The 17,060-nt window shown below is 37.3% G+C and overlaps 1 protein-coding gene across 1 annotated transcript in view; it reads right to left on the reverse strand.

Annotated features, from left to right (window-relative positions):
- LOC138060624 (E3 ubiquitin-protein ligase TRAF7-like) overlaps positions 1-16,925 on the reverse strand; it is a 36,668-nt gene extending 19,743 nt beyond the window's left edge. The window contains exons 1-10 of the mRNA XM_068906463.1: positions 16,635-16,925; positions 13,732-13,792; positions 10,137-10,261; positions 9,492-9,596; positions 8,444-8,536; positions 8,211-8,303; positions 7,681-7,811; positions 6,091-6,166; positions 4,781-4,839; positions 3,690-3,759 (exon numbers count right to left, since the gene is read on the reverse strand). Of these exons, the coding sequence (XP_068762564.1) occupies positions 3,690-3,759; positions 4,781-4,839; positions 6,091-6,166; positions 7,681-7,811; positions 8,211-8,303; positions 8,444-8,536; positions 9,492-9,596; positions 10,137-10,261; positions 13,732-13,792; positions 16,635-16,706 (885 nt within the window). The 5' untranslated portion in view covers positions 16,707-16,925. The remainder of the gene's footprint in view (positions 1-3,689; positions 3,760-4,780; positions 4,840-6,090; positions 6,167-7,680; positions 7,812-8,210; positions 8,304-8,443; positions 8,537-9,491; positions 9,597-10,136; positions 10,262-13,731; positions 13,793-16,634) is intronic.
- Positions 16,926-17,060: the final 135 nt, after the last annotated feature.

The following is a 17,060-nucleotide window of genomic DNA, read 5'->3' on the forward strand; positions in this document are numbered from 1 at the left end:
GAAAAATACGGGAAGCAGTACACTCCAGCATATTTGCGCCACTGTTGCGAGGATGGATAAGAGAATATGAAGGTATTTACCAAAACGTGCGAGTTGTGTTTGGAAATGTGGAATTTTTTTCGAGATAGTTTTTACAAATGAATGAAACTGCGCATGACGAGACTGGCTAGTGCAAATTTAGATATGGCTAGTGAAATCAGACCTGATACTAGCCACTAAGGCTAGTGAGCTAAAAAGTCTCGCGCCCTACAAACGAAAGCGTATTACTTTTCCTAAGTTAAACAACAAAACACAATACATTTGGGATTCACAAAATATTCATGTTTAGTTACCGAGACCTACCACGAAAAATCTGATCCGAGAGCCATAGGAGTGCGCGGATCTTTGCCGTCTCTCATCAACAAATTTAAAATCTTTTTTCTTTCTTTTTTTGACGGCCACTTCTTTTGCTTTTTAAAATTTCTTTTCGTCATCGGGGTTGGTGCCAGTTGCCAACTCGTTTGATGCGTACTCTTCGACGAATTGCCAGCGGTCTTTGTACCTGTCGGCGGTCTTTACAAGCTTCTGCGCTTGTGGATACGAATTTTTTGGTCTAAAAAACGAGTGCAGTTATGCTGTCGCATCTTAGTTTGATGCTTGTATCTCGTCCAATATGTTGTCGAGCTCTACGTTAAACTTAAAATGCATTTGGGTTCCTTTGTATTTCATTTCGATTGTGTCTTCGTGGATCGTCTACTTCATATCGTCGAGTCGAGTTTCTTTCTCCGAGAATCAAGTTGAGTTGGCAGGTATTAAATCCTTAAATGGCCCAAAAGCGTGCTGAACCAAGGAATGGTTTTCGGTAGTCGCAGAGTCGTCGCGCTCTGCTCTTGTGTCGCCTATCCTTTCGGCTTCCTCGGTTTCAGATATCACCAATGGATTCGAAGCAATATAAAACAGTGTAGTGCGTTACTTGTAGACTTCTTTGCCATAAAGAAAATGATTGCTTTTGCAAAACTCTGTTAAATAGGCAAATACATGTATGCAATTCCCAGGGGAACCGGTCCAGTGGGCATTGCGCAGACAAGAATAGTTACTCATTACTTTCCATAACAAGAGAAAATACATTCATTTATTGGATCGCAACGAATGACAATAGGCCTTTTGCAACTAACGATCACATGGTACAAAATCCGCCATGCTGGAGGGCAAGCTCATTATTATTCCCCCACTGGGACATTAAAGCAAAGAGACCTGCGCAAGACAATCTTGACTTGCATTTGTTTTAATGTCCCCGGGGGGTAATAATAATGAGCTGGCCCTCCAGCATGGCGGATTTTGTACCATGTGATCGTTAGTTGCAAAAGGCCTATTGTAACGCACAAATTATTGGAGGGTAATGAGTGACAATTGTCCACCAATACAAACCAATAATTTGTAGGTTACAATAAATTATTGTTCCTTGTTACAATGCAATAATTTTTGGGTGACAATGAATTATTGTCTCTAATTACAATCCCAAATTTTTTTGGTATTTGTTCAGAGATTTTGCATAGAACCATTCTACAGCCTTAAACTTTCAATGCATACCAGTCAAGACACCTGGACACTTATATATTCACTGGTATTTTCAGCTTTTAGAAATTTTGCTAAAAAGGCGGCCATTTGCAAAATCTCAGGAAATTGAAGCCTTCGGTTTGTTTGAAAATCTTGCTACTGTATTTCTCTGAATCCAGGCCCTTTTGTACGTAGCTGTTGGTATAGAAAAAATCTACCGTTCCTAAACTTTCAAATACATACCAATCAGCCAACTCGTGATTTCTTTGCTTCTAGAACTTTTGCTTCAATAGAACTAGACCTTTCACTTCATTATATGCTTCTAAATACATATTATTTTAATATTTGGGCATTTCTGAAAATTTTGCCTTGGTCCCTGTAAAGCCCAAATATCTAACAACTGGCCTCACATGTAATAATGGTCTCAAGGGTAATAACAAGTGACTTCAGATGTAAGAATGAACCAAAGCATAATAGCAGGCTCCCGCACCGCAAGAGCGCAGCACCTAACCTATGGAAAATGGAATAACAATAGGCTCTAAGTTGCCTATACTTAGGTGCAGGTTATTTGTATTTTTGCTGTTTGTTTGAGAGAAGTTGCTCTGTATCATGTTAGTTCATTGACCTAAACTTTGCATCTTTATGTGAAAGATTCTGTTTTTTTTTTTTGATGGGTCCATAGACCTGTACTTTTCAAAACAATTTGAAAGAAGTTCCTTTTTTTTCTCTGGATCCATTGAGCTGTATGTTTCTCTCACCTTTCTTGCAGTTGCTGCAATTTCTGAAGTAGATTTATGGTTTCTTATTATTTGTTTCCTTTCAATATTTGATACTTCACATAAACATCTAAGAAATGCAACCTCGTACTTTGTTTCCAAACAATTAAATTTATTTTCAATAATAGAACAAAAGAGATCAATAACAGAATCTACATCTGAAAATACTTTTGGTACATTTGTTAGTTCAGAACCATTGCATATAAAAACATTGTTTTAAACTCATCTTTTGTCTTGCATGCCCCTGGAAAACACAACTAATGCAATAGCTAGAAATCCACACCAAAAAGCCTGTGCTGCTTTTCTTATTATCCAAAATGGCAGTTTTAAGCTGTTGTCTACTGGGAGCCACATTACAACAAAAATACCCTTGACATCTTGCTCCATGAACAACTTTTACAGGGACAGTGCCTATGTCTAATTTCTTTGGCAAATCAGAAATAAAAACATATTTGCCCAAGTAACATTTCTGATAAAACGTTTTTCCATTCTCAATGATACTATCAACTGTTTGAGAGGTCCAATAGTTACAAGACTTTAAGGTTGAAAAACAAATAGAATAAAATGACACAGCAGAACACTCTTTGCAAGAACAAAGATAAACATCATTTAAGTGCTCGTAGGGTCTAACATTTTGGTTTTGAACATATAATGAATGAACGATGCTTTCACTCTTTAATCTCATAAGTAACAGATGTTTGTGCACATATACATGTATTCTGAAAATGTTGTACCAAATTCATTAATGAATCTATTTCAATTAAAGTACATGTTCCAAATGGGTGTCCCACATCTAACAAATCCCTGCCATGAGAATCAAAAGCTTTACATCTCCCATTAGGCAGACAGTATAAAAAATGTTACTGTGTAAATGTCAAATGTTAAAATAAATGCATGATAATTATCCATGAGCAAAGAGTCAAAGGCAGCTAACAGTGATATACCTGTAGCCTTTAAGCTAACCTTGGTGAAATTGGATCAAACGTTGAATAGTTTTGGCTTACAAAACCGTTTTTCGCTCAATCCGAGTTGATCCGGTCCAACTTTTGTACCCGCCCTATACAAAAACATTTATTTAACTCAATCTAGGTGAAGGAGGTGGATATCCCCACCCCCCCCCCCCCCCCCAATCTCCACTAAGCTACAATGGTTAGCTTTACATGTGGGAAACCGGAAAGAAAAGAAGCTAGAAGCCTGACTCAGAATGATCTGTCCCTTGTTCACTAGTTTCCTCATTGCTAACCCCACCCTTTTCTCCGTGTTTCAAGGACGTTTATCCCATGGGAATGCCTGCAACGACTGTTTAAAAAGAGAATGAACTAACCCCATCTAGCAGACACACAATCCCCATAAAAAATACAAAAGTTGCACAGTTACCTTGACAGCTTCAAACTTGCATGTTTCAAGATGGAGACGTACGTCTTTGTGATTCCCCTCCATAAGACAACTAAAAAAAAAATGTCAGTTTAATTACCAACTGAAGATAACTGCCATGGCAACGTTGTCTACAGTAGCAGGCTGCCCCCTTCATTGTTTTGGCCAGCTAGTCACAAGTAATGCTTGTTAAAACATCATTGTTGCTTAATTCAAGATGCTGACCTACATGTATCTTCGGATACCATTACATGTAATTCCCATTATAGACACACTCATTTCATTTCACTAGTGTCTTAAAGAGAGGAGCTATATCTTTTGGGGTCCAATATTTAAGGCTCCAAAACTTTGCAAGACACCATTCCACAACCCCACCTTTGCAACTAAGTCGTTATGATGTTTGTGTCTCAACTAGGATCACCTACCTTTAAAGCAGAAAAATTCTTATGCACCTATCAAAGACCCATAAATCCACTGCCTAAAGAAGGATCCCTACTATAAAAGGAATAGTTCATCCAGCCCTGTGTACTTAAAAGCAATCACTTCTTGATCCTATAATTATGGCTGACAATAATATTAATCAGAGATAAAGGCTGGAGAAAATGTTTTGTTCCGTAAAAAATTAGTGTTGTAGCACTCTTTTATGCAGAGATGTTGATAAAAACCAAAAAATAGCAAAATACCAACAACTTTTTTTTTATTGACCCAAAGAAATACAGTGCTTGATTGAAGATCTATTATAATTTTTGCATTCAGTCAATAATTGACCGAATGCAAAAATAAACCCCCACATTAGCACATGTAAAATAATATAAAGAATTTTGGCTGTAAAATGAGGCTATAGTCATACTAATTTTCACAAAAACAAAAGAATTTATTGGTGGCCATTTTTGCATTTGGTCTACATTTGTATTATTGCATTACAGAGGGGCTTGTTGACTTTGACACTTCGCTGTCTAGAGTGAAATGTCATAACCTGAGAACAAAGGTCCTTTTATAGGTTCAAGTATATTGCTTGTTTAAAGACTAACTTAGCCCTGGCTTTAAAAAATTCTACTTATGTATTATACAACTGTAAAGTAAGGATAAGTTACCCATATTTTTGGTGAGGACATCTCATGTGTTCACAAACTTGTAAATGGTCTTCAAGATCCTGAGGAAATACAATAAAGGAAAGAGAATCAATAAGAAAAGAGGAAAATGTTAAACAAGCTTTCTATTGAATACAGGCCTGGATTAAAATGCCATAAAAAACAAACAAATGATGATGTTGATGATGAACCTACATGTACATGTACTGCCTCCTAAGGGGCCACTTATAAATGGATTTCATTCCATCCGCTGACAAACTATTTTTTAATTACTCATCAATAACAAAACCCTTCCACCATTGCATGTATTTCGTCTCCAGCGAGGGCAACAACTTACACCAGTAGATTTCACTCTGTTTAACAAAATAAATTACACGTTGCCATGGGTCTCTTCAGTAACAGCTCACAGATGATGTCACACTCACTTTGTGGTAAGAATAAAAAAAATGGCACACGAGGTGATAACCAAGTGTGTCACTGATGTTCTTACCACAATTTTTGATGTCTTCTGTGATCTTTTACACTGAACAGATGCACAGCAGCATGGAATCTACTTGTTTTATATAATAAAGAACTAGAAGTTTGTGATGATGACGTCAGCTATGCGTCTGTCCTCTAACACTTGATTTCTTTAAGTAAGAAACCTGGACATGTGTAGTACATGTATATTTAGCCAGCTGCTAGTCTCATTGTATGAGCGGGAATGGACAGAAGCAAGGAATTGTGTGACCAATTAAAGTTCTCCGTTTAGAAGCCTTTGTGGCCTACAAGTACCAGTATCAGTCACAGTGGAATAGAACATTATAACATACCAAGTGTGAAAAACACTTATAGGTTGCCATGGTACATGTATCCCACCCTGTCTAGTGCTAACCCTGCTTGTTCAACCGCATTCTAATAATAATATAATTATTATACTGACACCACCTACAGTATAAAAACCAGTCTCATACTTAGATATTGAAAGTAAAATCTTTCATTCAAGTTAAGAAATGTAGCTAGTCACATGCTTGCCAAATTTTGAAACTTAGGTATCCTACAAAACACCCTTTTAAATCTAAATTAAGTTAGCTATAGGGTCAGGGTTGTCCTTTAGACAATATTTCTCTTGGTTGTAACCTGAAAATTGTTAGAGAGGCACATCTTATTGATAATTCTTGCAATGATTTCTTTCCACAAGTGACGTACGTAAAAGTCAAGGGGACACTTTGTGACTCTTATCAAAATAGGCATGCACGCATGCATTTTATTATCTGCATTTCCTGCACTTATCAGTCAAACTGGTATGGGAACCAACAATTCCTGAAAATTACCATTTTGAGTAATGTTGGACATTGTGAGCTGTTAGGACACTGAGTTGGGGCATATTGGCAATTCCTTTCATGATCACTAAAAAGAAAAATCAAATTAGTTTTATTGAGACAGGATAATTATTAAGACTAATTCAATACACACACTTAAATTTGAATGGTGAAAAGAAAAATAATTTAGAATGTTTTAAGTCAAGCACAATTTCTCATTTCCAATGTTTGAAAGAGGACTCAGGTCTCTATTAACCATTGTTTGAAGAGAAGTTTAACTACACAATTGCAAGTTCAGTCTTTGATTGAATAACAAGTAAGATTGAATTACAATTAAGACTCAAAATTATGAAGTAATATTCTGTTTCTCTGTGAGACAAACAAGACAGTGTATGCCATGCTACTGTGCACCTGTCCAGTAACAGATCACAAAAGATGTCAAAATGTGGTAAGAATGTCAGTCACTATCCCCTTTTAGTAAATTTTCAGCTGTGACTATTGCATTTCTAGCTTTTTGATTGGCTAAAAAACTCCCACTATGAGGCAATAGTCGAAGTTTTACGTCATATGGAAACTACAGTGTAGTGCGCCAAGATGCTCTTTCCGGACGCTTTGTAAAAACCCGGTTTGAGAATTTACTCAAACAATTATTCCATTCGCCGTTGTTGGATATGAAGTGATTATAACCAACTCGGGCTTATGGAATAATTGTTATGTATACCGCACGGCGCGGTGGCCTCATGGTTAGTGTGCTCGACTCCGGATCAAGCGGTCCGGGTCCGGGTCCTGGCTGGAGAGATTGTGTTGTGTTCTTGGGCAAGACACTTTACTCCTACGGTGCCTCTCCGGCGAAATGCTGGGGGTAACCCTGCGATGGACTAGCATCCCATCCAGGGGGGAGTAGAAATACTCCTAGTCGCTTCATGCTAAGGAAACCGGAGATAAGCGCCGGCCTGATGGGCCTTCTGGCTCGTAAGCAGAGACTTTACTTTTTATACTGCATTTTACATGAAACACACTTTGCAGTGGTTATCAGTTACACATGCCCCTCAACGAATTTTTTTGTATTTCGAAAGTAAAATTTCGGTGGACATCAATCAATACTCTTGTTCTCTTGGCGACAGTTCAATTCGTCATGAAACATTTGATTGACATCAACCTAAATTTATTTTCAAATATGAAAAAAATTAATGTTGTTGAGGGGCACGTGTTACTGATAACCGCTGTAACATAAAACAGAACATGTTGGTTTCATATGAGAGGGGAGGGACACGGTCAAGAGCTAAACAGATTGAATGAAAATTCACAGCAAGAAACAAAAAAATTGTTTTCATTTGTTTCAGTATTTTAGCAAAAGTAGTGGGAAAGTAGCAACTGCTATTACCCTTTTACATGCATTTCCAAAGACTGAAGGTTAAAACTAATCACAAAAAAATTCAGTCTCAAATGCAACTGCATTGGTCACAATTTGCAGCCCTGCTCATAGTAGTCCAGGAATCAAACCTGGGACAAATATTATTTGCAAAAGCCAAGTGCTCTTGCTATTTTGTGTGTATAAGTGCTTAAAATATACTGATTTCGTAGACAGGATGTTAGACTTACAGCCTGTTTGAAAGTTTAATTGTCACAGGACATCCTGCAGGATTGACTTCATAATCAGCAAGAGAGCCTGATGACTGCATTTTGCAGCCATACTTGCAATGAATGTACAATTCACCAATTTGTTCTGACACCTGACAATTCAAAATAAATCTTGAGATTAGTGAAGCATAAGCTGAGGAGTTTTGAGTAGGTGAGTACATGTAAGATGTAAGAAATGAGGGAAATGAAGCAATTTCCTAAGAGTCGCAGCTTATGACATACAGAATTCTCACAGCCGCTCAGGGATGTTGCTAAGAGAGGCACTGTAGGTCGGCTTACTACTACTGCAAGTACAACAGAAAGCAAGGAAGGAAGGTTTGGAGTCCTGATTAAATTAGCCTCTTGCTTGGCAACATTCTCTGGCCACTTACTGTACTTGAAAAGCACCCAGCTACAAAAGACACAACCTAATGCCACAACAGCATGCCACGACATAACACCTTTGACCTACTGTACATGGTAAATTTCTGGCCAATAAAGACACTACTCACAGCAAGGTTAACAACAACTATTGAGAGTTTGTTGTCATCAACTGGACACTTTTCTGATGATCTTGAGAGAACACAATTTCGACAAAATGTGTGCTAAACAAAACAGAATAGAAAGAAATTAAAATCACCAACACAAACAACATGGAACACTAGTACAGTACAAGACCACTGGCTAACACTCAAGTACTATTTTTATTGAAAATTAATGATTATTCTTTTTTTGTTTGCCTTACCCCACAGGACGTAATTACAGGATCCTTAAATACACGTTGACACAAAGTGCAGAACAGCTTTGATGATGGCTGGTCCACAAACAAAACGATTGCCTAAAGAAAAAAGATGGCAACAAATTACAATAATTCATTATAACCTATTACTATAAACCAAGCACAAGGGCCTTACTGGGGAATATTGGCCCAACGTTGTGACAGTATGGACTGAGTGCAGTGAGATCTGTATAACAAAGACCAAGGTTACCAAGGTTGCCAGCACAAAAAATGCTTTCTAATACCAGACAATTGCACTCATCAATGAAGGATAGTTATGGCGTGAAAGATTACGCCCACTACCACAACCACTGCGCATGCTCCACTTTGTTTGCTCTCATGCTCACGAAAAATTCTAGCCGCCATTACGGATTCACGCGTGAGTCACGTATATTCGCAGTTAATGAATTCTATGCCAAACATAGCGCTCAGAATTTAATATTTACCTGTCAGAAAGAACTTTCCGGATCAATAAACTTTTGTAAACGCCAAAGTGCTTGCAGTACAAAGCGAAATCACTGTCGCTGCACGCTTCGTAGCCAGCATCGAATTTAGCTTGCAGCCAGGCGTGAAAAATTCTTTGCTTCAGATAAATACGCTTGTGCGTGTTATTCCACTCCTTCAGGTATTCTTTGCGATCCGTTAAAGCCTTCCTTTTTCTCCCCGGAGTTGCTCCTTAGTCCACCATGGCCCTTGCCAGTGGACGCCATTTTGAATTTGTCGATTCAACTTGAAAAAGTTAAACTAACACTTTTCAAGTTTTCGCAAGACACTTAGTATAGCAAGTCATCACAGTGTCCCTTTAACTCTTTCCCTCCTTTAAGAGCAAACACTTACCAGACTGTACTCTTTCTAACGCCAGACCATTTTACTTTCCCAGTGAAGGCAGGATAAGGAAAGAAAGGCTTAATCCCCCACCAATAATATTGTCTGAATGAGCTCTCTTTTCATGAAAGATGTTTCTTTTGTTTTGATTAAGAAGAGTAGCCAGTGATTTCAACCTCAATAAACTAACCTCCTCATCCTCCTCTGCACAGCTTGAAATAGAATGATGAGACCGAGCGGAAATTGTTGACGAAGTTCTGTGATGACGCTTGAAACACATGGCATCAAAGCTTCCCTAACAGTGAGTAACAAATCATAGTAAAAGTTTGATGAAAGCAATTTAAAATGTGATTAATGTACATTAATTTTGATAAACATCACAAAGCGTCTTATGCCCAAGACCCACCAACACATTAATTAATTAATTAATTAATAATTTATTGTGTGCATGTTAGAAGACTGTCCTGAGGATCGAATCTCAGACAGGTCTCACATGTACATTGTACGTGTATGGACTGTACATTCTGTTTTGAGATTTTGTGAAGGAAACTGCAACATTTGTACTAATCTGAACTAATACTCTGACCATTCTAAGATTTTCCACCCAGAAAATGGAATCAGTTGTAATGTCCTGAACTGAGTTTTTGGTTCAGTAACGGTAGTGAGTCTTCCTGGTCTGAGGTGACTTTTTGCATCCACCTCAAGTAAACAGACTTGGAAGATTTGAATGGAAATTTATCTAAACTCACATTGGTCTGACTTTGATCTGGTACCTTGCACAATCACCCATTTACAGCTGTATTTTGCCCCATGCACAATCACGCTTTGCAATTACCTGATCTGAGCCAACTGCACCATTTATTTCCGCTTCTCGTCCCAAACCACTTGTGCTGTTACTGGACGATACACATATCATACTATTGGAATTTCTTTTTAGGATTGCATTGCGGTCACCATCAACTACAAAGGAAAAGCACTAGTGCTGATTTGTTTTCCAGGGATAAATGTGCTGCTTATTGATATGTTCTGTTTGCTGAAATGTGACCATTTCAAATTCAGCATACAACTGTAAAGTGTAATGTCCAAGGCTTACTAATAATTGCCGGTAATTTGTTATTTTTGATACAGACAAATGTCTTGACAGTAAAAAGAAAAAAATTGTGGGACCAGTTCGATCTCGTTCATTACACTGTCCTACTATTTAAAATCTTTTTCTAACCCTGATTGGGTTAACAGGAAAGGAAAGAAAAAGGAAAGGGACTTTATTAAGTGTCTAGTCGTTCTAGCGCACTAATTGGGAACAATGCAAACTGAAATTACCAATTAACACAAGTCAAGTCAAATGTTGGTTTTTGAGGAGAGGGGCCCTCTGGACTCAGTTTGTGTGATTTTTTGCGTGAACTTTGGACCCACTGTACATACTGTAGGGTGGCACACGCTTGTTTTGAGGGCTTTTTTTTGCTCATCTGCACTTCAGGTATTTGTTTTAGGATGTAGATATTTTCTTCAGCAAATGTCAGGCCTACATGTACAGTGTACTTTTAACTTTCCAGTTCCCATAAAATTATGGAGTTTGCCCATTTCACTCACGGGCTCAAAATTTACTTTGTATGTGTATATACATTATATATATACACCATACCATCATACAAGTGTGGTATAAGAAAGTTAAGTGTGACCTTTGCCTATCCGAAAGTGGCCATTGTTAGAGCTGATCCAAAACTCCCGCTAAACAAAAGAACTGAATTCATATCTAAATGTCACCATAGATATATTAAGTTCCTACTGCACAATGTGAAGTAATGAGCTCCCCCTTTAGGGAATTCTTTAGGTAACTGAGTAATGCGCATTAATTACGATCATTGTAGCCTGAAGATTGTGTTAAAAACATGAAACTCTGAGTCGTTACTGTGTCTCTTGCTTGTTTTATCAGGCAATATCACACACCCATACCTGTATTTAAAGAAATGGTGGATAACAAGCACTAGTGAGCTTAAAAAAAAACTAATCAAGGCTGTGCTCTAAGGAAAATTTCGGGGAGCCCTTCGGGCTCCCAAGCATTTCAGCTGGAGTGCCCAGCCCTCCAAGTTGGTCGCCTGAATTAATTAATTATTTATTTATTTAATTAATTAATCAACAACGCAGCAAGATCTTCATCCATCTCTCTCTCAGCAAACATTGCTGCTACTGCTCTGGTGATCGTTGAACTCGCTAGTGCAAAAAAACCCGCAACCTGTCAAATTTTTCACGCCATACTTGAGAAAGACAAGAAAGGTGGCAATATGGCCATTTATACGAGAGAAAATAAGCCGCGGCTTACTCTGACCGCGGCGTACATAATACGCGAAAGGAACTATTTATACGAGTATAAACACCCAGACTAGGATCAGTTGCGGCTTGAGAAAGCCTGGAACGTACATTTTGTACCATTTATACGGGGTGTTCGCGTCTTATGTAAGTCGCGGCATATTTCCTCTTGTATAAACGGCCCTAATGTCACCAATGTTTTTAAGGTTTAAAAGTGAAAAAGTAAACCTCGATTGAGACAGGTTCATGTAAAAACGTTTGGGTCTAACACAGGTAAACCTTATTTACTGGTTAGTTGGGTTGAAAATAAATTTTCAAAACGTGAATAAATGCTGCTTGATTCCGGTGGAGCTTTTGTAAAAACTGCTGTAAAACAATGAAACCACCGCAGCTCAAAAGCTTTCAATTTTTTTTTGAGCGAGTCATCTTGATCTGGACGAAAATCATCGCTTTTCCTTATATTATCAGTAAAATGTTTAGTGGAATGAGCTTTTTGTAGATTCGGTCGAAGCGCCAGTCACAGCGTTATTTGTTTAGGGCCACGCAATGATTTGTCACGAACCAAAGACAACGTGGGATTGCTCTGGTTCTAAAACAACAACAAATAACATGATATCTTTCCCTTTTTTGTATTTCGTTATTTCATATACAGGGGAAAAACAACCATTACCTAAATATATTTGTGCCAAGCAGGCGCAGCCGCGAAAAATCGTAAAAATATTAAATTTGCATAAACTGTGATTCCCGGGTTCTCACAAATGTAAATTGCACCGCTTTGCCTGCCGCGCTTTACCGCTGTCAGAGCAGAAGTAACAACTCTTTTTAAAAACTATAACCAAGAAATGCCAAACTTAATGCTATTTTTGAGTAAGAATCGAAATTCGTGCGGCCGCCGGCCGTCACGTGCAAAGTCACGGATTATGTTACATGTGAAATCATGTGGAACGGTCTTTGAACCGATTGTTTCGTACGAAGAAAACACATTTTCTGAGAGATTTGGTAAACTGTAACCACGTGCACCAGCATATTAAAATATTTAGCCGCCTTATCTACTAGAAATACAATGAGCCAGAGTGCCCGGCCGGGCAACTGGGTAATTTTTCTCACTCGCCCAAAGCCAAATGTTAGTCACCTCAGGCGACTGGGCGCCGTTAGAGCACAGCCTTGCTAATAATTTAAAAGACAGCAAAAAGCAGGAACTTTGTTTATTCTGACTAATTATTTTAGGCCAGCAACTTTCCATGTGGTTCCAGAGCACATTTTTCTAATTTTCATTGCATATTAATCAGCTCTTTTTGCTGCGGACAAGGTAATTAACTTTATTTTGTTGAAATTTTGATGTTAAAATCAAGGCAAAAAAGACTAACAATAAGTAAAGATTTGATATTAATTTTGAATAGCATGGTCATTTTGGAATAATTCTTATATTAAATGTTATTTCAGAAAGCTAATTTGTGGGGAGCCAGCAAATATTTAATCTGTTGTAATTACCTGTACATGTAGCTACATGAAGTATCGAGGACTACTGGTGCATGTAGAGAATTTAAGGTACATATACGTCAGTTTTACAGCCTTAGTTTGTAAAGCCCAGCACTAAAGAAGACTTTATAATGGCAATAATTTGCTACTGTCTCATTCCTTATAGTACTATGTGAACATCTGTAAGTACTGCCACCTTAATCGCCAATCATAATTGATTGCAATGAATACATTACAATTTTATTTTCAGTTTTTCAAGTTGTACATCATAATTAATTAATTAGAATACAAAATAGGATCAACAAGATGAATGAATAACCCTTTTTAACCATTTTGTATCCAAAATATATAGTGCCTTTCAGGAAAATTCATTTAGTTCCAACACATTATAGCCCCATAGGAATTTTCAAAAAGAATCGAACATTTTTAGGTTTAATATGTAAAACAGATAAATTATTATAGCCTGACATTCATGTACCCAAGATTGCATACATGTATACATTTTATTTTATTAAGGTTTTCAAGCTCAGAGAAAAGGACCTTGGCAGTGAATGTTGAAACTAGTTAAATTGGGTAGGTAAGATTAAATACATGTACAATGTGAAGGAAACTTTTTACAGCAAGAATGTCTTCACAGTACGTACCTCGAGTTACTGTGGTCACAGGAGAAAAGGCTGACGTTCCAAATGTGGTTTCCATGCGCGCCTGCAAAACATATAATGGCACTCAAGTTAGTTTTACTGCCTAAGGGTCAGCTACATGTACATATTTCAGAGATAAAAAAGAGACAAATAATATTTATTCTTCTCATTGAATTTTTGGGAAAACTGTAGGCTCTTGCAGCTGTTCAAACTCTGATGAGTACTTAGCATGCAGAAAATGGTAAATGTATACACAATGGACATTACTAAAAAAGCAGTATGTGACTGTGTAAGTCACATCATAATTAAGATTCACATATTTGTACACCTTTCAAAACACTTTTATGAAAAATCTATGCTACAGTTGACATGAAAGGTTAGCACACAAAAGGCTCTTTACTGTGTTTGATACCCTGAGAAAAACAAATTGGTTTTATCTCTCAAAAATTATAATGTCAACATCTGCCATCCATCACCAAGAAGTTCTCTCAAAGGCATTAAGTTTAGGAATCAGACTTGAAAGCCTTTCAAATTCTGACTTCCTCTCTGTTAATTAGTCACTCAAGGATAAGGGGAATTACACTGCATGAAGATGAGACAAAATTAATGGCAGACAACCAAAGTTTAAGAACGATTTCTGCAGCAAACCCATTTTGGTCCAATACAACTTATAGCATAAGTTAATGGCCTATTCCTTTCCCATTAATTTAATAATAATAATTATTATTATTATTATTATATTATTATATCGCTCTGTCTCACAAGGACTGGGAACTACCAAATTCACGAATTTGATTGGCTGAAATTGATATTGACCGCAGTCTAGATTTTCCTATCTAGACGGGTAATGTTTTGCGGTGAAAAGATGCAAACTAAAATGCAAAAATATTGAGTATTTTCTTCTACCAATATTTATTTATGGAAGTGCCAAACAGCATGATGACAATTAAAAGAGAGGATGACAAGCAAACTTTGACAGAATTAAGTTCAGCTCATCGCCACTCATCGCCGTTCGCAAGCAAAATGTCAGTTAGTACAAACCAGTTACATTAAACGAATTAAATTGTTCTTGTTTGCCATATAATAAACATCTTATTAACCGAGCTTAGTCAGTCTGTGTGGGAGAGTCTCCTGCTCGGTTAATAAGAGCTAAGTAATAGCTTCAATACTTATCTTTGCAAAAAATAAACAAAAATACAAATAAATCAGAAGCTGTATGGTCGGTATGATCAAGAATTTCAGTTATTATAGACAATAATTTGTCTCAAAGATGTTCGTGGGATCATGGTTCCATTGCATGTGTTCCGTAAATGACAAGGAAACAATGGCAGATGACTACACTGTATGTTGTGATTGTGGGCTAAAACCTAAACAGCCATAAGACATAGCACAAGTAAATGCTGTAAAAGAATGTACTTTTAAATTCAGCCTTCCATATAGGACTAAAGGGCTGAGCAGAGTGGAAACTTGAATGAGTGTTATATACATGTATGAAAAAGGACTATTGTTGCAAGCAGAATTTGATTGTGATCACTGATATGGGCCAAATGGTCATGTTCTTCCAAAATATTCTGCAAATACCAGGTTAGTCTTGGACTGAGAGCAGAATCAAGGTTTAATTGAAAAGACATTGCCAAAATGAAAATGATTTTTCAAAGATTAGTGCAAATTAAAAAGAGTCAGACCAGTGATCAACATTAATTTTCCTATGATACCTTTTTTAGCTTTTCTTGTAAGAAAGTTTTTCTTTGCAGATGCATGTGAAGTTTTGTCCTGCATCACTTACTTTAGTTGCAACATGTTTGCAAAAGTGTAAGGGTAGTAAAATAATTTATTGTAATTTGCAGCAAGACTCAAGAGAAATTAAGCAACATCTATAAGATAAGATAAGAATGTGTGTGAGAGAATACATGTATATCATTGTTCTTTCTTTTGCTGGAAAAATAGTCAGAATATTCAAGTTCCTGTTTGCAATCATTAAATGTGCCGTTATAGTTAGCTATAGTCTTGCTAGTCATTAACAATCATCCAACAGGGCAATTTAGGATTAAGATGGAAAGAGGTACTGTAAGTAAAATTGGAAGGAAACAAATTAATCCCGAAAATTGTATGAGGATCATACGACACATGGAGGGAACTTAAGAACGACACAAGGATAAGATTAGTAGGAAGGCTTAAAACTCTAGACACAATAAAATACACTGTAGGTTCATTATACAAAGTTCTTTATTGTAATGCAGACGGGGGACTCAACCACAAGGAATTTTATAAAATCATGACACCTGAACTTAAAGACAAATTGGAAAACAAGCCTGGATATTCTGTCTAATTCACTTTTCTTTTTTCCATTTTCAAAATTACATACTTACGTTTTAATTGACTTGGGGGCTAATTCAGAGTGATCTTTGATACTAAACCAATTTTTTTCGCTTGGAGCTGAATTTGAAGTATCAACTCAACAGGGTTTCATTTAATAGCTATTCAATTCTTGAACGACATTTAAAAGGAAACGCAACTTTCACCCACATATTAGCAACATCAATAATGCAAAGGGAACGTGCTACCATGCTAAATACAGAAGGTCGGTATTTTTCTGAAGTATTCGCTGTTTATTTCTTACGAGTTTCATTTCTTTTAAAGCGAAAGGTCAAATATGGCGAGTTCAAGGAGAGTGGTAAATCAAAATTCAATTTCTATGCCACGCAAAAAGTTATATCAACACGAAAGAATAAACCTAATAATTGAAGCTTGCAGCTGCCTGTCTCGATCGAAATATCAACATTTACGAACACAGATGGAATTTAAAACCCAGCGCGATCTGTAAAGTAAGGTTTAAGGCCAAGATCCGGAGAGCTTAACCCTTTTTCTACGTTTTAACCGAGCTTTAACATGATAATGCCTCTTACCTTAGTGTTAATCGACTCGTATGAACGCGATCGCACACTTCCAGCTTGCATATTGCCAATGATCCCAGACATTTTCTGAACCCAACAACAACCATTGAAGTGATCACGCAAAAGATCAGCAACTCTGGAGCAAGAATTAGCCAGCCGAATGTACTAAGCCATCTAAGAAGCTTGCCAACACTTCCCCATAGGTTAAAGATAATTGCTGTGGTGGCAAATCTAGTAAATTCCGCTTTTATCGTCCACAAAACAGTTTGATTTCTGCTTTGACGTTTATCGCATCGAATCTTCGGTCCCAGACCCTTATATTCTTCGTTCTAAAGTGCGCGCGTAATTTCTTTCGGCACAAGAAAGGCGGGAAAAGGTATGCGCTGCGTCTGAGCTGGGGACTCGCATTCCAAAATTTAACTTTGACAATGTCAGCGA

The sequence above is a fragment of the Montipora capricornis genome, chromosome 8 (assembly GCF_036669925.1).
Source record: "Montipora capricornis isolate CH-2021 chromosome 8, ASM3666992v2, whole genome shotgun sequence".
Classification (NCBI taxonomy): Eukaryota; Metazoa; Cnidaria; class Anthozoa; order Scleractinia; family Acroporidae; genus Montipora; species Montipora capricornis.